General features: G+C 37.6%; 1 protein-coding gene across 1 annotated transcript in view; it reads right to left on the minus strand.

The window, feature by feature from the left end:
* Positions 1 to 986: 986 nt before the first annotated feature.
* LOC131959164 (PH and SEC7 domain-containing protein 1-like) overlaps positions 987 to 24,503 on the minus strand; it is a 69,357-nt gene continuing 45,840 nt past the window's right edge. Inside the window, exons 9-14 of the mRNA XM_059324266.1 lie at positions 14,591 to 14,784; positions 12,952 to 13,022; positions 10,843 to 11,000; positions 8,291 to 8,435; positions 5,629 to 5,772; positions 987 to 5,535 (exon numbers count right to left, since the gene is read on the minus strand). Coding sequence (XP_059180249.1) covers positions 5,257 to 5,535; positions 5,629 to 5,772; positions 8,291 to 8,435; positions 10,843 to 11,000; positions 12,952 to 13,022; positions 14,591 to 14,784 — 991 coding nt within the window. The 3' untranslated portion in view covers positions 987 to 5,256. The remainder of the gene's footprint in view (positions 5,536 to 5,628; positions 5,773 to 8,290; positions 8,436 to 10,842; positions 11,001 to 12,951; positions 13,023 to 14,590; positions 14,785 to 24,503) is intronic.

The raw sequence follows: 24,503 nt of genomic DNA on the forward strand, positions 1-24,503 counted from the left end.
TGATCAGATCAGACCTTGACATGTAAAAAGAGTTGGTATGAGCTGGCTCAAGTCTCTAAAACACAACAGCATACAACAGCGTTAAATATAGCCATTTCCTTCATTCACATTGAGAGAAATGAAATAAAAAAAAATGACCATGAGCTCAAGGACAGGAAAAAAAAAAGATGTTGACCTACCTTAAATATTAACCCTTCATTTAATACTCTAACCATAATATAAATGAAAACAGGCCATAATATCTCATGCTTTATTTACATTCAGAAATGAGGCGTTCATGGGCACAAATAAAAAGTGTTTTTTTAAGCTGCAGCAGGCCATGCACCGCTTTGTGCAGCACAAAACACACAACAGTGTGACTTTAACCAGACATTTAACCATAATAACCAGGAGGAGGAGGAGAAGCAGGAGGAGGAGAGAGAGGAGCAGGAGGAGAAAGAGGAGGAGCAGGAAGAGGAGGGGGAGCAGGAGGAGCAGGAGAGTGAGGAGAAAGAGGAGGAGGAGAGAGAGAGAGAGGAGGAGGAGGAGCAGGACAAGGAGGAGCAGGAGGAGGAGAAGGAGGAGTAGAGAGAGAGAGAGAGAGAGAGAGAGAGAGAGAGAGAGGAGGAGGAGAGAAAAAGGAGAAGGAGGAGGAGGAGGACCTTGGAGAGTTTGTCAAGGTGAAGCTCTGAGCTGCCGTTCTGTGGAGATATTCAGCCTGAGACCAGAATAGAATGAATCTGTTTCTAGCTGCTTCTAACTGGGACTAAGTGAAAATAATAATTATTTTCTGCCATTAAATGTAAATATTCAGCTCAGTGTCAGTTAAGTAATACAATATTAATTCTCAAAGCTCCAGTAAAGATCTTTCTGATTGTTACCTCGGCCGAGCAGGGTTTGTTTTCAGTTCACAAAAAACTTTTTTTTAAATTGCTTGCGACATTTTCATGAAACTTAGTGAAAGTGTTCAGCACGGTCCAGAGAAGAACCTGTTAGAGTTTAGAGCGAATCTGTAGCAGATATATGAATGTTTTTTTTCCTTTTGTTAACGTTGCAAAATAGGATATTTGTGCTCCATTCATGTAGTATCGGAATAATCGGGAAAATGATCTCTCAACTATGTTTTTTAACTTGTGCACTGTTTCCTTACGGTATATTTTGTTTCCTCATGTATTAAAGTATGTTCGTATGTATAAATAGAAATCTGAAACTAAAAAAATCATGTGAACGCTCCTGAAAGTTGGAACTTGGTCTGCTCTCTACTGGTTTTATTGTTGAATAATATGTTGATTAAACAATTAATAACAAAAGTGTATATATAGTGAAAAATGCAATTTCTGACAGACGGAGGTGAGATCTTTTGTCCGACCAATGCTCCAAAAATCAAAATATAATAATTTACTGTCTTATATGTTATATGTTATAAGTAAAGCAGAAAATCTTCATATTTGTGGAGCTTGAACCAGAATATGTTTTGACATCTCTTTTTGAAAAATTAATGAACAATCAATTTCCTTGTTGATCGACTTGTTGTCAGGAGCAAAAAACAAAAAAAGAAATTAAAATTACATAATTTTGATAAAAAACTGGATAATTTTGTCAGCTGATGAAGATCATTTGATACGATCAAAAGCTCCAGAAGAGAACAGCTGCTGGGTGGTGAGATTGTTCTGTCAGGTGTGTAAATTTGTGCTAAATGTTGATTATGTTTTGTTTGTTTTGTTGTTTGTTTGTCAGCAGGATTATGGAAAAACTTCTCACCCGATTTTCCTCAAACCTGGTTTGGAGCAGCAAGGGCCGAGGAGGAAACATTTACTACGAGGATGCTTACACAAATAATTTTTTACTTTTGTTAACACTGAGATCAAGGACGGCCTTGGCTGGTGTCTGCGGAGCCCTTCTAGTTACAAACGTTTCAGTTATGGATTTGAAAGGTGATTTACAGTCAGAAATAAACAGAAGTGATAGTGTGAAAAATAATAAATAAATGTGAGATACCAGAATAAAACCAGAGAAGTGCTTTCAAATGTATGAAATATTGATATTAACGTGATTTAAATGAATGAATCAGAACACAATCTTCCCCCTCTGGCTTCTATAAACAGTCTGATAATAAATTCAGAGCGAGTTACATCAGTGGTGAAAGGTGTCGCTATGGCAACAATATCAACATTTTCTTTAAAAAACAACAAAAAAAATTCGAAGATGGGAAGAGAAGAAAGCAGAGGATGAGATAAAAACTGATTATTTTTAAATATCGATTAATCGTTTAGTTGATAAAGAATGTCAGAAAGTTGTTAAAAACAATCATAAATGTCTTTTAAATTGTCCAAAACATAAAATATATGAATTTTACTGTGACATCAGACAGAGAAAAAAGTAAATATTTTGGCCTTTTTTGCTTGAAAAGTGACTCAAACTAAAATATAACTTTCTGACGATCGACTAATCGATTAATCGACTCAACATTTCAGCTCTAAAACTGCAGGCAGAACGTGATTTAGAGGCAACGACGCTGAATATTAAATCATGTGCTCCAAAAATAAACAAGTTCACACTGAGCGTAAACAACGTGGGAAACGATGAGAGAAGCATCAGACAGACAGCGCAGCCGCAGCATGCACACACTCCAAAAACAAACAAACAAACATTTAATACAAACAGGTGTGTTTTTGTCATTTAGCCCTGCAGATCCCCACCCCACCTGCCAGGTGAGAGGCCATGCATATTGACTGCAGGTGCAGCAGGTGTGGTTATGGCTGAGACGTGACGCTCCCCCTGCTGGTCGGACGCCGGCACTGCAGCCGCTCAAAAGCCTGAGTAGAAAATGGCTCTAATGTTAGGCCTGTCACGATAATTACTATATCGACTTATCGTTCGATATATTAAATGGACACGATCGTTTTTTCTGGATTCGATATATCGTCGTTTACATAAATTTTTTTGTGTTGTGTTTAAAGTATTGTTGAAATGTTTTACAGGCAGTACAAATTGCCCCAAAAAAAACATGTTTCCCAAGCAGCCATTCCAGCTGTTTATGTTATTTGTAATATAAAATTATATAATTAAATAAATAAGATGGATAAAAATGTTTAATCTCAATGCGTTTTTTTTTAAAAAGAGCCTGAGAGTCTATTTTATTTGTTTTGATTGTAGTTTAATTATTTATGTTTTATTTATGTAGGATATTTTAATATGTCTTTTCCACAATTCAATTCCAATGTTTAATATTGAGATTTTAAAGATGATTGCTGTTTAAAAGGTGTTGCTATGGCAACAGTATCAACAATTTATTTTAAAAAAATAACCAGACCGAGGTAAAAGAAGGAAAAGTGAAGATGGGAAGATAGTAGAAAAGCGAAGGATGAGATAATTTTCATGATTGAGAGTGTATTTTATTTGTTTTGATTGTAGTTTAATTATTTTTGTAGGATATTTTAATATTTAAAAGGATGTTTTGGATTATTATGCTCTAATATCAGTATATCAGTGGTATAAAATGGTCCTAAAACGACATCAACGACACTATCGTTTATCATGATAGTTTCTGGGAAAATACATCGTCTTAAAAAATGTGTTATCGTGACAGGCCTATCTAATGCTATGAGGCGTTTATGGCTACCAAAACCAAACCAGGCCGCCCTCCTCCCTCCCTCCTGCCTTATTTTATTACATTCTCCACCTGTTTCATGCATCTCAACAACCCTGATCCCTTTAAAGTCATGCTGTGAGCCAACCATGCGCTGTCTCTGTCTCTAGCTTCTTTTTAATCCCTCTGATCACTTACTAATCTTTGATACACTATAATACTCATATTGTGCTGAATTATTACCACCATGTAAGAAAAGAAAAACAACAACAACATGATTATCGTGTAGCGCTTTTTGAGACTTACAAGAAGAAACTTTTTGATTAATGCATCTTCACAATAGTGTGTTTGAATATATTGTAAATATATATACGTCATATATCCTACAATATAAGCCGATGGCGCGCTATATATATATATATATATACAACACATCCTGGATGTTTACAAAGAGTATGGATAACATATTTTCCTTTTACATTTTCAATATCATATTTCATCATATACACTTGACGTACACAGGAGGAATAACATCAACAAACGACTGTAAAATACTGTAAAAATATTGAAAAAACAAGAACATTCAGGGTCTGCCTGGTGAGTGTTAAAATAGGGTTTTATAAATGAGAGGCTATAGGTACAGACGCAGGTTACACGTGTCGGGGATGGCACCGGCATGAGGAGAATAACGACCCCAGAAAGCAACGTTAGCCGCTCTCAGATTTGCCCTCAAAGTAGTAAAAGGCCTAAAAGAAGCAGTGCTGGATGCAGGCATGCGGATCACTGGAGAAAAACAACATTCGGCCGAGAAATAGAAAGAGAACAGAAGCACACCACGGGACAGAAGCCAAAAGCAAAGATATCTCCTGTTCAAGTAGAGCAACAAAAAGAAAAAGAAAGAAAAGAAAAGAGCTCTGGATGAGATGCAGTTGCTGCATATCAGGAGAAGTTCAACTGACGCCTCGATCAGACGCCAGAGAAGAAGAAGCTGCTCGTCTCATCGTGTCCTGCAGCCGCTCAGCACGACGTGTTGTGCACAGACTTGATACCACCTTCAGTGAAGTAGGAGCTGAAAAGCTGTAATGTCTCGCTCCTGTGTGGAATGTGAACGCACCACGGCGGAAAAAAAACAAGGAGCTGGAATGTAAAATGGCTCCATGAAGACTGAGACTGTTACAGCGCAGGTCGGTCGGTAGCAAATCCAACTGAAATCAAGTCGTCATCAGTCAGCTTAACATGTGAAAATGTTTGGTCCCAAAAAACTGAGTGAGAGTCTTAAGAAAAAGAAAAAGGTGTGAGAACGAGTCCGGAGAGGTGCCTTGAAAGAAGAAAAGGGGAGAAAAGATAAGATGCTGGATGTTCGTCCCTATTGCTCTTCTCTCCACCTCGCTGCAGGCTGCTGCACCCACAGACACCTCCTCCTGCAGATCTGTGACCTCCAGTCGCCACCAACGTCCTCGCCGGCGTCTCTCACAGGATCTGCACCTCCTCCGTTCAATGAGGAGATTGGGGTGCCGGGTAGGGCGTCGTGGTTTGGGGGGAAGGGCGTGGGGGGGTTCCCCCTCACTCCTGCTCCCCCTTCAAGCAGAGCTCCAAACCCTCCTGGATCTCAAATAAAAACCTCTGCAGGGAGACAGCCTGCCGCTGGCAGTGCAACGCTGTGCCGCTCCCGGCGCCCCCGCCCCGTCTCACTTCTTGACGGCCTGCCGGTAGCTGTGTCTCTGGCCCTCCTGCCGCGGCTTGCTGCCGCTGCAGCCGCTGGCCTTGCTGCTGTTGCCTCCGTCCCGGGTGGTGCTGCTGGTCTGGCTGATCTGGCTGGCCTGGCTGCTGTCCTGCAGCGTGGGGCTGGAGTGCGCCCGCTGCAGCCCGTTGTCCTCCAGCAGCTGGGACTCGAACACGGACAGGTCCTCCTCGCCGCTCCGGATCTTAGCTCTCAGGAGCATGACGTAGGTCCCGTAGCGAGTTTTCTGTGGAGAGAGGCAGAGGAGAGAGCTGCAGGACTGTAATAACAATTTAACGCTTCGCCGCCTTTCCATTTCTCCTCTCTGAGTTCAGCTCACCTCAAACTCCAGATACTCGTCTCGCTGCCGGTACTCCTCCAGCTCGCGACCTTTGACCTTACGGTCGGGAGGGTAGGAGCGCAACTCAGCCAGCTCAGTGGAGAGAGACCTGAACCGAGACTCGTGGGACCTGATCTGCTCCTCCTGCAGAGGCAACACACACACACACACACACACACACACACACACACACACACACACACACACACACACACACAAACACAAACACACAGGAAGGAGGTGAGAGAATGAATAAACACCTGCCTTCTTTCATTTTCAGTTTTTTAAACGTTTTGTCTGTTTAATCCCTCTGCAGCTCTGAGTCCCACACCCAGCTGAGCTCCTGAGCACCACACTGCCTCATGTGCAGCATCAGCAGCCTTCCTGTTGCTTTTTTATGATTTGTGGTGTGAAAACAAACACACAAAGGACTTTATGAAAGCACACAGGTGATTTCTGAATGATTTCAAAAGCTAAACTACCAATAAATCTAATTACTGATCAAGGAATCTGTTTAGAAAGCAGTCTGACGTAAAACTTATCTGTATAAGATCATGTGTATATAAACGATTCATGCATGCTGACAGTTTTTTACGTATTCAAAGTGTGTGACAGCGATTCCACAGTAACAAGTCCCAAATAATTACTGTACAAGATGCTTCCTTTTTCACCCTGTTGCTCATTTTTCGGATGTTGCAGTTGAGAAAAAGTCAAAAAGATGAAGTGCTCTGAAAATGAAGCATGTGGTCTCCCCTCGCTTTTCCCACTGAATAATAATGTCTATAATAAACAAAATATTTTATGTCAAGTTAGATGCTGTGATCACAGTAAGTGGCACATATCTCACCATCTTGTTAAAAGAGATCTCATTCTAACAGAAGTGTGTTTTCAGCAGATCGACATGAATTGCTGCTCTCATAAACCAGCAGTAATGTATGACATCGGTGTTAAGTGGATTGTTTATTCATGAAAATTTAATTCTAATTACTTCACCATTAGGTTGTGAAAAATGACGTGTCAGCTCCTTTTGAAGGAGATCATTATTCTGATTCTGATCCTGAACTCAGACCAGGTTCAGCTCCAGTCCTGCACCACCACAAAATAAATATATTTACTCATGTACTGTACTAAAATACTAATCTGAGGTACTTTTTACTTTACTGATCAATTGATTGTTGGAGAAAATAATCAGCAGATTAATCCACAATGTAAATAATCATTAATTAAGAGTTCAAAATGAGTAATAATAATATAATGATATACATAATAATAATAATAATAATAATAATAATATATAATAATATAACAGACACAGCCTGCAGCAACACAGTTGTATACTTTTAATACTTTGAGACCATTTTCTAAAATACCATATTAACTTATAATTTGACATTTATGGTATAATTTGAGGTATTTTACAGGTATTTTCTACATCTTAGGGGGAAACATTGAACTTTTTAATGCACTACATCTATCTGACAGCTTTAGTTTCTTTACAAATTAATATTTTTGCACAAAAAACACAAAGAAAAGTGGAGCTGAAACAATCAGTCGATTCACTGGAAATAAGTTGACAATTATTCAGATAATTTATCTTGTAAAACATTTAATGTTTCCAGCTTCACAAATGTAAAGATTCCCTTTTAAATTTTTTAATTAACTGTAATGTATTATTAATAATATTGAGGTTTTGACTGTTTGGATAAACCAAGCACAGTGAAGGTACCAGCCGACTACAGTAAAATCCTGCTTTTACATAAATGCATCAGTATTACTGATCTATTGATATCATATATAATAAAGTCACAGGAGACATTCTTATACTTATAATACTTTATAATATATTTTCATAAGTACTGTATTTAACTACAAATCTGAGGTACTTGAACTTTCCTTGAGTATTTTCCTCTCGTAACTTTCTAATCCTTTAGATATATTTATCTGACAGCTTTAGTTACGTAAAACTAAGATTGTTTGCACAAAAAACATATGAAAATGTCCAAGTAAAGCAGAAATCAGTTGATCAAGTGAAAATAAATCTAGTTTCTAACTATTTTTACATTTTTAAATAATCATAATCATCAGTTAACAGTCAAATCCTGCTTTTATATTAATACACAAGTAACAATAATCTAATAATATCATATATAACAGTATAACAGCACAGCCTGCAGAGACATATTTCTATCTTTTATACTTTAACGACCACATATCTGGAACAAACTCCAAGGAAAACTGCAGATCTCTTTCAAATCAAGACTAAAGACTTTTGCCACTGCCTTTACTGCACTGGAACTTTTACTCCTTTGATATTTGATAATTAAAAAATATATTTTATCAGCTTGCTTTCAATTTTAAAACTTTATATTTGAATGTACTTTTATATATTTTTTCATAAATATTTTATCTGCTCGCTTTTAGTCTTAAATTTTTATATTTGAATGTAATTTTATATGTATATATGTCTCTTTTAAACGCTTCTAATGTTGTGTAAAGCACTTTGAATTGCCCTGTCGTTGAAAGGTGCGATACAAATAAACTTGCCTGGCCTTGCCTTAATTTTTCTGATTTTACTTTCATACTTTTACTTCAGTAACACTTTCAGTGCAGGACTTTTCCTTGCAGTATTTGTTGTTGAATAAATCTTTCCACGCTCTGTTACCTCGGGCAGCTTGGACATGGTCCCCGGCAGCAGCGGCCGGCTGAACTTCTTCTGCGAGCCGATGGCTGCTGGGAACGGAGGAGCGGAGAACATGGCGGCCACCGTGTTGATCCGCGTGATCCAGGACTGCATCTGCTCGGCGTTCCTGCAGCGGATCATATACAATAGTAAAAAACTGCTCCAACACAGAAGGAATCAGCTATGTGCATGCTCACAGCAGCACATGGCCGGCTCCAACATCAAAGGCACAATAATTATCGTAGAAATGCAGCCTGGCTGTTGACAAAGAAATTATTTTGGAGCCAATTAATGCATGAGAGGAAAGGGCCTGTTTTACACTAACAGAGCCATTAGGGGCCCAAGAGAAATATCAGATTGAATCAGACAGTCTTGCTTAAATCCCCGGGGAGAGACAGAGAGCAAGATAGAGACGCAGAGAGGAGAGAGAGGCGCAGAGAGGGGTACAGTATCTGGGACAAATGCAAGCTGCAACTGGAGCACAGAGCCTGGCCTCCTGGGGGCTGAAACATGTGGCCACTCATGTGCCACTTCCTGGATCCTCATAACACACATGCATACCTCCACCTTTCATCCCCCTCTCTCTCTATGTATATATATATATATATATGTATGTATATAAATGCATCCTGTTCAACATGTCTCATTGATCCGTGTGCTCCCTGCATGCATTCTGCACACGTGCACAGCTGTTGAGCCACGTCGGTGCTCAGCTGTGATTAGCCAGCCGCGACTTCACTACATGGCTAAAAGCATGTGGACATCATCATGTTACTGCACAGCCATGTGTGATTTACTCAACATGTCATTCCAAAAACATGGGAGTTAATCTGCTGCTTAATCTTCTGGCTTCAGTCTCCTCAGCAGATGTTTGGAGCTGCTGCAGGGCTTCGCTCTCTTTCAGACATGAGAGGATAATAATCTCTGTGTAAACATATCTACATATGAAGGAAGGCTCTACAGGCAACACAACAAGGGTTCTGAATTGGAAGCGTTACATTTTTATAGGATGGATGTCACGATCAAAGAAATTCTTTGTTGACTAACTGATTAGTTGATTTAATCGACAGAAGCTTCTCCACAAAAAATCACACAAAAGCAACAATTTAAGTCTTTAAACTCTCGTAGTATTGACCAACCACATGGGAGAACATCCTTGTCTTGAAGTGTGTTTACATGCACTGTAGTAACCAGTTTGCTTGCCGGGTAAAAATCGGTATAAAACTGCAGTATAACAGCAGGGAGTGGGGCAGGTGAGTCAAAAACTTTAGCAAGCATGGGATGAGTTTGTTGTTATTTATCAGAACCAGACAATATATTCTTTATAAAGTTTATAACAGATTATCAGCGTGTCTTCTTGCCAGACTCTCTCAAGGCTCGTGGGAAAAATAGACCACACGCCAAAGCCATCATCGTGAGCTGGCCCTGTGGCGTCCTGATCGGTGGGCGCTGAAAGAAAGCACGAGGCTTCAAACTTCCTGAACCCCGAGTTGGTCCTAAAAAGTACATTTTCTCAGACATACTTGCTCTGTGATGGAAAAAGCTGCTCTGGGTGGGAGAGAAATCTGATTACTGATGTGCTGCATGTTCACAGATTTACAGTATCCAGTTACATAATTGCTCGTAAACACACTGATTGTATGCTGTGGCGTTAAGATTTTTTCAGAGTTTGAAACAAATTGTGGATAAAGAAAAGGGTTTCCACAGACTTCTGACCTCATACTGCAATTCAGACGGATAAGGAGACACGGATCAAACCGACAGAAGATAAGACAGGAGTCGATCTGAGCATAGTATCAGTTGAGTATTTTCCATATTAGATGTGGTTTGAATTCTCTGCAGCAACTGTGCAGCGTGTGTAACTGTGCAGTTTGTATAATTTGTGCACTGTGTGTATATCTGTGCAGTGTGTGTGTAGCTGTGCAGTGTGTGTGTTACTGTGCAGTTTATATATATATATATATATACATATATATATATATTTGCAGTGTGTATAAATGTGCAGTGTGTGTATATAACTGTGCAGTGTGTTTGTGTAACTGTGCAGTGTGTCTGTGTAACTGTGCAGTGTGTATATATATCTGTGCAGTGCGTGTGTAGCCTTGCAGTGTGTGTATATATGTGCATTGTGTGTGTAACTGTGCAGTGTGTAACTGTGCAGTGCGTGTATATCTGTGCAGTGTGTGTGTGTAACTGTGTGTGTGTAACTGTGCAGTGTGTAACTGTGATACGCACACACTGCACTGTGTGTATATCTGTGCAGTGTGTGTGTTATAACTGTGCAGTGTGTGTGTGTGTGTGTGTGTGTGTGTGTGTGTGTGTGTGTGCATATCTGTGCAGTGTGTAACTGTGATATGCACACTGCACTGTGTGTGTATATGTGCAGTGTGTGTATATCTGGGCAGTGTGTGTGTGTGTGTGTGTGTGTGTGTGTGTGTGTGTGTGCATATCTGTGCAGTGTGTGAAACTGTGCAGTGTGTGTGTGATTCTGTGCACATTATCTCAGCTCAGTGAGGAGCCTGCAGCAGACTCACGGTGCCTGGAAGAGATAGACCCTCCAGTCGGCGGTGCGCAGGTAGAAGACGTTGGGCCTCTTGCTGTAGTCTGACGCCTTCATGGCGAGCGAGTGGTGGATGGAAACGGCGTTCTTCAGGTCCTCCTCTGATAGCTGTTTATCAGGCCTGTACTCCCCCTGGCAGGGCAGTTATAAATAAGAAATGAATGCTCTGATTAACACCGAGGGGTCTCAGCACTTATTAAAGTTGGAGAGCTGACTGAGAACAGAGTTTATTGGAGGAGCAGTGAGAGAGCAAACGGCTGCATAAAAACATGAGCACTGCACTGAAACCAGCTTCAAAACAGAAACCGAGCCTCTGATCTAAACAGATCTGGTGCAGGATTATAGTAGAGTATTAATGAATCCTGCATGCCTTTTCTAAATTATGTTCTGTAAATTAATGTATAAATGTATATAAATATATGTAGTCAGATTAAGGATGAAGAGGTTTTCATGTTCTATGGTGGTAAAGGCTTTTCACAGATGCTAAAAATGCAGAAAATCAAACCTGTTCCAAAAACTTTAACCCCAGAAGAAAGTTTCAGAGTCAGTGTGCAGTCGTGCAATCATGCATACATTTATTTTTGCACGCATTCATATTTTAACATGGAGCAATTTTGGGCAAATATACAGAGTGACTGCAGAACTCACAAAAGGATTGTGCGGCCTTTGCTGCCACTAAATGTGCACAAATGAGACCAAAACAAACCGTCTTATTCTCACAAAGGTCCACCTCTAACTGTGATGCCAAGCAAATAGTGCCTCGGTGCTCCAATACAATTTGCACATGTAATTTAATGAAGTAATGTGCATACATTTGGAGCAAAATTGGCCCCATTCTATGCAAATGAGGTTAATTGCAAAAACAGTCTGATGCACAATCATCAATGCCAAATTTGCTGCACACAGTTAGTTAGAAATGATTAAGGTCTTCAAAGAGCTGGTGGGAACTGAGCACATTTTTAAGGGATAACAACTCAAATGCCTTCCTTTATTTTTTTAATTAAGTGACAGGATACTTCTCTCAGCTCCCTTATGTGTCAATCTTAAATTACTTGTATGTAATCTGGGCTCATGGTGGTGTAGTGGTTAGAACATTTGTGGTTTTGAATCTGGCCTGTGTGGAGTTTGCATGTCCTCCTTGTGTCAGCGTGGGTTCTCTCCGGGTCCTCTGGCTTCCTCCCACAGTACAAAACTACTTGGTGACTCTAAATTGCCCATAGGAGTGAATGATAGCGTGGATGGTTGTCTGTCTCTACGTGTCAGCCCTGTGATAGTCTGGAGACGTGTCCAGTGTGGACCCCGGCTCTCTTGGCAGCATAGTTAGAAGTCGCCCTTTGCGAGAATAAGAGTAAAAGTTTGTTTTTGTCTTATTTGCGCATGTTTAGCAGACACAAAAGCTGCACAATATTTTTTTTATAAATTCTGCCCACAGTCTGAATTTTCCACCCTGAAATGTTTAAAAATAAACGCTGAATAAAGTTTTCAGAATAAGTTAAGATTTTCTGCACTTTTAGCATCCGTCAAAGCCTTTACCACCATAGTACATGCACATTTCTTCATTAAAAATGTAAATACAGGTATTTATATGTATTAATATATATATCAAAGCATCAACCACAAAAAGGATACAGGAACTGTCATAAATACTCTAGATACACTAAAAGGTGGAGCAGGCCAATTCTCGCCCATACTTATGAGCTAATAACTGCTGTTGAACACCCATTCATTAGTGTGATAACGTCTGAATTGGGTGGAATAAATAACAACAAAAACACGTCTGTAGCTGCTATAGGAATATAATTTGAATTGGTGCATTCCTGCTTGATAAAGAGTGAAGCATTTTGGAGATATTATATAAACAGGTGACGTGATACAAAAGAAGATTTGAGATCTCCGCTGTGTGAATAAAGATTCACCTTCTGTCAAATATTAGTGGCTGCCATTAAAGTAAAACAGAATGCTTAAGGAGATGCAGCCACCTGTTATTTTAAAGGTTGAATAATGAATATAAAGTAGAAGCTGTTACAAACTGCTTATCATGCAGACTCTTTCTTCTCTCTATATAAAATATAGTCTGACTTACCTTCTGCAGGTAGAGAATCAGCCCTTTCAGGATGACGTAAAAGGTTTTCCAGCCTCGCTTCCCTCTCGGTGCTGCGAGGAGGAAAAAAAAAAGTTAATGTCACACCTGTCGTTACGGACACACTGAGATACAATATGATGCTCTCAGTATTTAATTTACATTATGAAAAACAGCCATAAATACTGGTAAAAGAAGTGAAACAAATTGTAGAGGAAGTTATCGACATGTTCACTGAACCTAAAAACTATATAAAAGACAAGAATAGTAAATTAAAAATACAACATCAAAAAAGTGCTTAATATGTCAAATTTCTAAGCCACTTACTCTGCAAACTTGTCTTAGTTTTGACTTACGTTCCACTTTATTAAATCCAACTTTCTTGTGAATTAAACCATCATTCTGTACCAGTCAAGGAACGACTGGAATCTATTCAAAGATGTAGATCACAAAACCACGGCAGGATCTTCACAAAGATAGAGCTTGTTTTTAACTTTTCACTAGAACTGATTTTATATGTTTGGTGCAGTGAATGCCACAGAACAGTCTGTGTGGTTTGGAGAAGACATCTAACTGTATTATTATCATAACCTTTAATGCAAAAGTTTTTTCTACGACTGCTGCTACAAATCTTCTATGTATTGTTACAGATGGACAGAAGCAGTTTCTACTAATGCATTCAAATGTTATTTACCGGTTTTAAAGTGAGTGTCCAGTAACAAACGCTACATTTTCTGAACTTGATTAAAGCCTTGACAGCATGTTAAGATATGCAAACATTAAAAAAAGTTGCCTCCATGATAGAAATACAAAGTTTTCTGATTATTTTTATGCATTCAAAGACTGAAGATGAAAATTTTAACAAGACAAGACGTTTAAGGACGAATGATTCTGTCTGTTTAATATTCATAATACCAAATAATGTATTACAGACAATCTGGATTGGTCTATAAATGTTACTTGGTACTTAAAACTACTGTAACTTTGTTACAAAGATCCAAACTTTTAACTTTAGTCTTTATTCTATCTAGCACTCTGAGAGGTTATTGTTTTCACTATAATTCAGAAAATACAAACTTTATTAGGATTTTACAGCTACAATAAATCATAGGATGGTCCAGTCTTGCTGAAGTTAGATTACATCATTTGTTTTTGTTTTTTTTAACCTTTTTTTTGGATTTTTATACAAGTAACATTATTATTGTTATTTATTGTTATTTTAAATGTATTTATTTATTATTTATATTTCTTTTATTTAATTTTTTATCTTTTTTGTTTTATGATTTATATTTTATTTATTTATTTATTTTCAATATATATATATAATTATTATTATTTTTTTTATTTGTTTATTTTTTCTTCTCCAACTGTAGTTTCCCTTTGTCTTTTTCACCTTATATCCGTTTATATGGAAAAGAAGCATGTCAACACCATGTTGTTTTTTCTTTAAAAATGACGTTTCACAACAAAAACATTTGAAACAACACTTTTACCCTTTTCTTGGACAGGAGGAATAATAATATCAACAATAATCCTCTTGTGATGTAATTAAATGTTTCCTAAACAGCGACTAAACAGACTTTGAGATGAAATGAATTTGCTGTTTCCAAGAATTATGATTTTTGAATCTCGAGATTCGTACTTCTCTTCCCGTCCGAGTCGGCGTGGACTTTCCTGACGAGGAAGCCGTTCTTGTAGAGCAGCGAGCCGGTGGGTTGCGTCTCGTCGGCGAGGGGCTTCTCTCCGCTGCCCTCCCCCTTCAGCGAGCGTGAGGCGGTGGACTCACACAGGCTGTCCCCGAGCTCAGAGAACGACTTCCGCAGCTCTTCCTCGTCACTATGGAGACACAAAATAGATAAATAAATAACTGAATGAATAAGAAAACAGATCCCATGGTGATCAACACTTATGTGTCATGTCTCATTAGCAAATAAACACATCATGGTTCATCCTGTCCGCTCTCCTCTCGCTGAGCGTGTCGCAGCACAGGACGGCCGCAGATTTCACACACCGACTGGGAAACTTTTCATACGGAACACATGAGTAATGTCCAACGTCCACAGCTTTCCGTTGCACAAGACATTTAACAAAGCATCATGAATCTGAGGGGAACCTGAGTGAATGAAGCTGCCTTCAAAGCTTCCACTGAGTGTTTTCTCCGGAGAAACACCCCACTCTCCTTCATCAAAAAGTTTTATTGTTTTAATGTTTTATTTATCTAGGACGTTTCAATATTTATTTTCCACATTTCAATTCCAATGTGTAATATTCTTGAGATTTAAAAAATTCATTGTTGTGGAAAAGGATGTACTCAACGATACTATTATTACCGTGATAGTTTCTGGGAAAATATATCATCCTAAAAAATGTGTTATGGTGGAGTTCATCGCCATGATGGCAAAAATGGACAAAAAGTTAAAAGTGCCAAAAAGACATACAATTTTAAACTTGACTGATAAAATGTACAAAGAAGAGAAAGAAAAGATCAAACGAAACCTGGCCACAGCTAAGCTATTAAAATAGCTTAGCACACACATTAAAATGTGTGTGCACTTCTAACATGTTACAATAATAACAATAATATAATAATAAGACAACCTTGTTTGAATTGTGAAATGGGTTTGGCTAAAAGAAGATTTTGGTTTCATCTATAATAATAGGGTTCATACACTATATTGACTATATAGTTAAATAGAATTGCATTACTAAAATGAGACTAAAATAAAAATTTTCATTGACTAAAACTAGACGAAAATAGTCACGGATGATTCTGACTAAAATAAGACTAAAATGCTCAGACTTTTAGTCGACTGACTAGACTAGACTAAAAACAGTATGAACGTGACTAAAACTAATAAAAACTAAAATGACAGCTTGACACAAAAACTAGACAAAGACTAAAATTGAAACAGGCCGCCAAAAACAACTCAAGTTCTCTCCAGGTCCTTTGGCGTCCTCCCACAGTCCAAGACTACTTGGTGACTCTAAATTGCCCATAGGAGTGAATGAGAGTGTGAATGGTTGTCTGTCTTTATATGTCGCTCTGTGATAGACTGGAGACCTGTTACTCTTACCCTACCGAGACACTATTTGTTGGCAGCACAGTTAGAGGTTTGCGAGAATAAGAGTAAAAGTTTGTTTTTGTCTTATTTGGGTACATTTAGCAACCGCAAAAGCCACACAATCCTTTTATAAATTCTCCCCACAGTCTGTATTTTCCATCGCGAAATGTCAAAAAAATAAACATTGTGTAAAGTTTTCAGAATAAGTTAGATTTTCTGCATTGATAAGATCCGTCAAAAGCCTTTAACACCATAGTACATGCAAACTTCTTCATCCTAAATGTAAATGCCAGTATTTATATACATTCATACTGTCATTAATCAATAATTTGTCCTAAAGCTGGTGTCAGAGCAGTGCTCATGTTTTGAATGAGCTGATAACAACCTACTCGCCCATACTTATTATATGAGCTAATAACTGCTGATAAATGGTCATTCATGAGTGTGATAACGTCAGAATCGGGAGGAATAAATAATGACAAAAACACGTTGGTAGCTGCTATTGGGACAGAATTTGAATTGGTGCATTCCTGCCTGATATACTGAAACAAATTGGAGTGAAGTTTTTTCACAAAGAAAGTGTTTGTAATCTTTACTCAGGCTGTTTGTAAGTAATATTTATTTAATAGAACCACTTTTTTTTTTTAATGAAAATACGCAAGTAAATTGCGCATTCACTGATGTCCCTCAATTACATTTTACTTGGAAATATCAACTAATTAAGCCAATGAACTGGTTTAGTGAATATTACTTGGAACAAATGATTCAATTTACATACAAAACTGAGGACACATAATAACAAACAATCATTAAGTAATGCACTACATGAAAAGCTGCTATTTCAAAGTAAAAGCACTGAATTCGTATTTCTTTGTAGAATTTATATAGATGATTGAAATGATAATTACAGGGCCAAAAAATTTTTTTTTTTCAGTGTAAAGAGTGAAGCACTTTGGGGATAATATATAAACAGATGACGTGATACAAAAGAACATTTGAGATCTCCGCTGCACTGACTGGGAAACTTTTCATACAGAACACATGAGTAATGTCCACGTCCACAGCTTTCTGTTGCACAAGACATTTAACAAAGCATCATGAATCTGAGGGGAACCTGAGTGAATGAAGCTGCCTTCAAAGCTTCCACTGAGTGTTTTCTCCGGAGAAACACTCTCCACTCTGCTTGATCAAAAAGCACCGCGGAGCGAGAGAGTGACACCATCTATCTTGTTCCAGCTTTGAGGTGAGAAACAGGGGCATCGGTACCCAGGAGGGCCCGACTCCGAAACAACTGCAGACACATCACTGCTCTTCCTCCTGCTGCTCTTGAAGCCTTGCAGAGGTTAGGCAGAGTTTGCTTCCTTGCACCAAAAATTGAGACTTTAAGACTTAAAAAAGAAACAGAGAGAGAGGAAGTGGACCGTTCCTCAATGTACAGTAATACAACAGATCATCTCTAGTAGTCTGAATTTATAAAACAATGTGGATGAGAATCAAAATCTACATCTCCAGGTAGGCCTGTCACGATAACACATTTTTTAGGACGATATATTTTCCCAGAAATTATCACAATAAACGATAGTATCATTGTATCGATGTTGTTTTAGTTTTATAACGATATTAGAGCATAATAAGCACATCCTTTTCCACAACAATGATTTTTTTAATCTTGAGAATCTTAAACATTTGAATTGAAATATGGAAAAGAAATATTAAAATATCCTAGATAAATAAAAAACAAATAAATAAACTGCAACCAAAATTGAATTTCAGGCTCTGTTAACAAAACATTGAAATTAGATAAATATTATGTATTAATTATTTTCTTATTAAAATAACATATAAACGGCTGGAATGGCTGCTTGGGAAATATACATTTGTGCTGCCTGTCAAACAATATATTGAGTCCAGAAAAAAAATCATGTCCATTTTTATATATTGAACGATAAGTCGATATAGTAATTATCGCGACAGGCAGACTCTAGCAGTCTGAATATATAAGCCAACATGGATGAGAATCAAAATCTACATTTCCTGGTCAACTCCCTCCATGGAGAAAGATAAATGATACAATAAAGATAGTATTCACATTTAAGTGATCATCTGCTGGTAAAACACAAGTTCTTTATCTTCTGTACTGTGACATATTTCTGAATGAAACCCAAGTATTGATCCTTTGCATTTGATTGGATCTGTAAAAAGTGTGCAGGTTTAGGGTTTAGTGCAATTGTTAGCAGCTAATGAATCTCAGCTCTGTACTGCAGATTGACGGGTGAATGTCGTGATATCATTGGCTGAAATTGGTTGGTGCAAGCCAGTTAACCAAGCCAATGCAATATTTAAAATATAAAATAAGTGATCTTTTTGTAGTTTGTTTGGCATGTGTTGTTCAATAGTTGCACAATATTATCAGGGATGTGATCGAAAAGGATTAAAAACAGCATGGGAGCACTGAGGCACTATTTGCTTGGCAGCACAGTTAGAGGTCGCCCTTTGCAAGAATAAGACGGTTTGTTTTTGTCTCATTTGTGCACGTTTTGTGGTAGCAAAAGCCGCACAATCCGTTTGTGCTGACAGAGGCAGATTTATTCTTTCATAATCCATAACTGCTTATACAAACTTGGGTCTCGGACTCCAGACATAGAGACAGACAATTCACGCTCTCATTCACTCCTAGGGGCAGTTTAGAGAGTTAAACCTGAGCTGTGTTTGGACTGTGGGAGGAAGCCGCAGACTGCAGACAGAAGAGCTGCAAGCTGTGACTTAAACTGGCACAAAAACTTTGGAAAAGCTCGAGCAGATAATAAAAAAACAACAACCCAAAAAGCTAAAAGACAAAACTTGTTAAAGAAGTTGACTAAAAGACAAACTACATCTGGACAAATCTAGGAAAATAAGGTTTAAATTGTAACAAACTGACTTATGCTGTAATCCTAATGAAACCAGAGCAGTAATTTGTCTCAGAGTGTAATATAATCTTCCAGACTTTATTAAAGTGAGTTTGAGGCGGAGAGTTTGTTGCTGCTGGTTTGAAGTTTCTGAGCTCGTCTCTCATTAGAAACGGACCTGGAGGAGTCGTCTGTGGAGATGATGATCCTGATGAACGGCTGCAGCTTCATTTCTTTTTTACTGCTCTCATGGTACGCCGTGTGTGTGTGTGTGTGTGTGTGTGTGTGCACGGTGCATGTGTGTATAAGTTCCTCTATTCTAACTCTTTCACTTTCTCCAAAAAAGTGAACAGAGTATTCTTAGATTTTTTCTCCATTTATTTTTTTTATTGGGTTTCTCATTGTTTCAATACATTTTAAAAAAAATGTTTTGCCATCTATTTCTGTTTTTATCTTAATTTTTATTCGAGTCTATTTGCACTTTAAAATTCTCTTCATTTTAATACGTTTTTAATTTATTCTTTTACTGTTTCTTGACCAATTTTCAATTGTTTTGTCATCTTTTTTGTTTTTATTTTAACTTATATGCATGTATGCTAACCCCGTTTTTTATTTGTGTTTTATTTATTTTATTTTATATATATATATTTTTTAAGCTTTATCATCCATTTTTGTTTTTATCCTAATGTATGGACTCCTAACCCCTATTTTATTTTAATTTTGAATGTCTTTTCTTTTTTTAATTACCATTTTTTAAAAATTGTATGACTCTTTTTTGTTTTCATTTAATGTATATTCTTGATGACCAACCCATCTTATTTTTATTTTATTTATTTTTATTACCTTTTTTAAAATGTTTTTTTCTTTTATCTTACTGTATATTCTTGTCTGTTAACCCCCCTTTTATTTCTTATGTTTTATATTTTTTACAACTTTTATTACTTTTTTTATCAACTTTTATCATCAATTTTTGTTTTATACCAATTTATATTCTTGTCTACGAGTCCCCCTTTTTATTTTTTGTTTCATTTATTTTTAATTACGATTTTTAAAATATGTATCATCCATTTTAATTTTCGTTTTAATGTATATTTTTGATGACTAACCCCTCTTGTAATTCTTATGTTTTATTTATTTATTTTAACTATTTTTAAAGATTTATTTTTGCTTTTATATTACTGTATATTCTTGTCTGTTAACCCCTTGTTTTATGTTTTAATATTATTCATTACTTTTTTAAACTACTTTTATCATCAATTTTTGTTATATATATATATATGTATGTATATGTATATGTATACCAATTTATATTCTTGTCTCCTAGCCTTCTTTTTTATTCTTTCTTCTTATTTGTTAAAATCCTTCTAAACTTCTGTTTTCCAGTAGAAATAAAGATAATTATTCGAATATATATTACAGCAGTGTGTATATGTCAGACAATAGTTACAGTAGACATTACTACAGCAGGGCTAATCCCATTCTGCTCTAAATAATCTGCCACAATTCACAGAACGCATCGTTTAGTGTTTTTAAAGGGATTTGTCACATTAACAGCTGATCGCTGCTTCAGGCGTCTCTCATCTGCCCGCTGAGGTAACACGGCAGTTCCACTTGTTACCTCACCAGGCGGCACCAGGCGGCAAAAGTTCAGCCCGAAAATAGAAAAAATGGCTGGATGCCGAACCCCCCCGAGACCACGCTATGAGTAACCAACAGCACATAACAGCAGTTAACCCCGCGCAGGAGCCACGCAGACCGAGCCAATGAGCATCCAGCCTGTTGCCTGGTAACTGCTGCTGCTAGCCTGCCTGCATCCCTCTCTACACAGAGACAAAAAGAGAGGGAGAGAGAGAGAGAGAGAGAGAGAGAGAGAGAGAGAGGGAGAGAGAGACAGAGAGAGAGAGAGAGAGAGAGAGAGAGAGAGAAGGAGAGGGGGAGAAAAGACGAAGCTGATCCTTCTCAGATGGCAGAACATTATCTACAGTAATATGAGTGAGAAGAGGAGAACAAAGGAGAGGAGAGGAGAGGTGAGGGAAATAAAACAAAGGAAAGGAAAACACAGTTTAGGAAAACTAAAGACAGCAAAGGAAAAGGTAAAAGAGGAAAGAGAGTGAAAAAGGAAATGGGAGAACAGGAAAAGGCAGTTAAGGAAACTAAAGAAAAGAAAGGAATAAAAGGAAAGAAATACAAATGAAAGAATAGGAAAGAAAAGAGCAGGAAAGGATGGAATTTCGAAAACTGAAGAATGTAAAGGGAAGGCTGTTATAAAACTAAGAGAAGAAAGGAAAAATATGAAAGACAGCGAGAGAGAAAAGGCAAGGACAGAACAGAAAAAGACTGATAAGGAAACTAAAGAAAGGAAAGGAAAGAAAAGGATACAAAAATGTACTATAAAACTATTAAAAATTGTAGAAACAGTAATGAAATAAATGGAACGGAAAGGAAAGGAAAGAACAGGAACAGACAGGTAAGAAAACTAAAGAAAGCAAAGTAAAGGAAGAAAGAATAAAGAAAAGGAGAGGACAGGAAAGCTTGAGGAAAGAAAAAACAAGAAATAAAGAGAGACGGAAGTACAGGGAAGAACAGAGAAAAGGCAGGTTAGGAAAACTAAAGAAAGGAAGGAATGAATGGAAAGAAGAAGGAAGAAAATGGGGGGAGGGGGTTGGAAAACTAAGGAAAGGAAAGGCTTCTATAAAAAACTAAAACAAAAAAATAAGAAAAAAGAGATTAAGAAAGGAGAGAATAGGAAAAACAAGTCAGAAAAACTAAAGAAAGGAAGGTAAGAAAATCTAAGAACGGAATGGAACAATAAGAAAAAGAGAGGAAAAGACAGGAAAGGTACAGGGAAGAAAAAGGGAAATGAAAATAAAAGAAAATGAAGTAAAAGAAAACAAAGAAGAGGAAGGAAATACAATATAAAGAAAGAAAAAAAGTGGAAAGAAACACAAAGAAAATGGAAAGGTGATGATGCAACACGAGGAAAAGACGACCGAACAGAAGAAGAAGAAGAACAAGAAGAAGAAGAAGAAGAAGAAGAGGTGCATGCTGGGATCTTTGATGTTTCACCTGAGAGACAAAACTCTGAGAACAATGAATGAATGTTACTCTGTCACACAGAGTCACATGATTTATAGACATCATGTTACGTTATAATCTAACATGAAGAGACTTCAGTGTTTAAGGAGAACCAGAACTAAAATATTCTTCATTTTGTTTTGATACTTTACTGGATACACATCAAGCTTCTCATTCTCGTTTAACAAAAGAATCTGAAGTTTTCAAATGTAAAATTTCTAGACACATGCAGATGTTTAAAAACTTTGCTTTAAGAAAACTGGTCAAAAAATTGGCAACATTTTGAGTGAAATCTGGAACTATAAGACTGAACTTTTAGTGAACTTAACCTCCTACAGCTTCTGATAGTCAACTGTTCAGGTCCGTTCATGTGGAGCTGAAGAAGTCAAAGTTATCTGCTGCTGATACCCAGATCTGTTTCTACTTTAGTAAATCATCTGAACTGGGTTTGTGCTGAGTGGCGATCAGATCGTTTATAAATGACTGAAGTAGGGGTGTGCCATATCGTATCGTTCACGATTATACCGATATAATGCATATCATGATATTGGCAACATTCCTACTTCTGGATGTAGTGGCATAAGGGTTTCCTATTAATTACCTAGACTGTGGTGGCCCACCAGAGTCTCATGTGCTGCGCTAATGTCACATTTGAAGCTACTGAAAGTATATGCTACTGCATTTTGCCGTTCGTTAGCTGCGAGCTCATATTAGCTAACAATAAAAGCTACTATTACTTCCTGTCGCTAAACAAAGGCAGCTTTCAAAATAAGAGCACAGAATCCACCGTATAATTTACAAGAAGACTGTCAAAATAATATGCCTTAACTAAAACATACAAGAACCTTTATTCTCCTTTACAATAATTTATTAAAATAGGCAATGATTAAGTTCGGTGTATATGGTGGAATAGTGACATTAGGATGTGTGAGAGGCCACTAAATTTGGGCTTTAAAAAAAAAATCTCCAGGGGACGAGATTGATCACATTGTACTATAAAATGTACAAAATTTTCTCCCATGGATGGTTATTTTCTTTATTTGCTAATACTTAAGGGTCAAGAGTAAATGTTATGTCTTTGGTAACTTTTGAGATTTGCAATTTACACTACATATAGATTTATGATTGATTTTTATTTTGTTGTACGATTTTTATTTATTCATACAGACTAAAAAATTAATTTTCTATGTATTTTTCAGCATTTTTTAATATCGTGATAATCTTTTAGGGCAATATCGCCCACCCCCAGACTGAAGAGATGATTTTCCTTAAGCTGACTTCAACAAACTTACAACCCCGATTCCCAAAACCTTAGGATGCCGATGATCTCCGTCTGACAGATTTGTGTCTGTTTCGACAGAGAAAAGCGAAAGCAGGTTCAAGCATTAGCTTTAAAACAACGTTACCAAATGGAAGGTATGTCTCATAAGCCTAACTACAGGTTATTTTAAAAATAAACTTGACATACAGACACACTTTCTGTCTGTTTTCTTGCGTTAGCTGATTCAACTGTAACCTTTAAACTAATGTTACAGGGATCCATATCATAACGGAGAGAAACCAAACGGAAGGTGAGTCTGTCTGTTATCTGTTACTGTGTGTTTGTCCTTCAAACCTGCCAGAGACGCTAATTAGCAGAAACCAGCTAATGAGAGACACCGGAGTAATTAGCATGATGTATGATGCAGAACACAGACACAGCTAACCCATGATGTAAATAAATGCCAACTATTTATTATTATCGATTAGAATCCATTTATTAGTTGTTGCAGCCCTATAGATACAGTCAGCTGATATCTAGCCATTTTCCATGGTTTTCTTGATAACAACCAAATTATTATCAAGAAAACCATAGAAAATGTCAAGATATCAGCTCTTAAATTAAACTCTTATCAGCTATTTTTATTGTTATCATTATATTTGTCCAAACAAATGTACCTTTAGTTGTACCAGGCATTAAAAATAAAGAATAAAGTGAAGAAAACAATGGTCTAATCATTTTTTTCCATGGCTGTATCTATATATAACCAAAAAAGCATTGATGCACTAATGTTTAATGTGATGCAATTGTACGACACACAACCAGAGACACACACGCATGCACACGCGCGCGCGCACGCACACACACACACACACACACACACACACACACACACACACACACACACACACACAGATGTGGTTTCTGCAGGTGAGACGTGCAGCAGCAGACAGCAGTAAGACAGACGGGATGATTTGATGATTGGAGCCGTTGAAGGAGGAGGAGAGGAAAGAGGATTAGAAGAATGAAAGGAATAATAGAGCAGATGGGGTCTGGTCTGTCCCTCTCCTCTTCTCACCGCTCATTTCATTTCACTTCGCTCTGCTCGCCGCGTTCATCGTATCAAACAGTGAAACTGTTTACACACAGATCTCCCTCTACCTCGACTTGTTGCGTCTCTGTTTCAGCTCACGGTGCCCACCAGCAGCAGCTCCACCTCTCCTCTCTGCTCTCCACCCCCGCTCCTCAATCAGGAAGCATGTATGTGTG

This window comes from Centropristis striata, chromosome 21, assembly GCF_030273125.1.
Source record: "Centropristis striata isolate RG_2023a ecotype Rhode Island chromosome 21, C.striata_1.0, whole genome shotgun sequence".
Lineage (NCBI taxonomy): Eukaryota > Metazoa > Chordata > Actinopteri > Perciformes > Serranidae > Centropristis > Centropristis striata.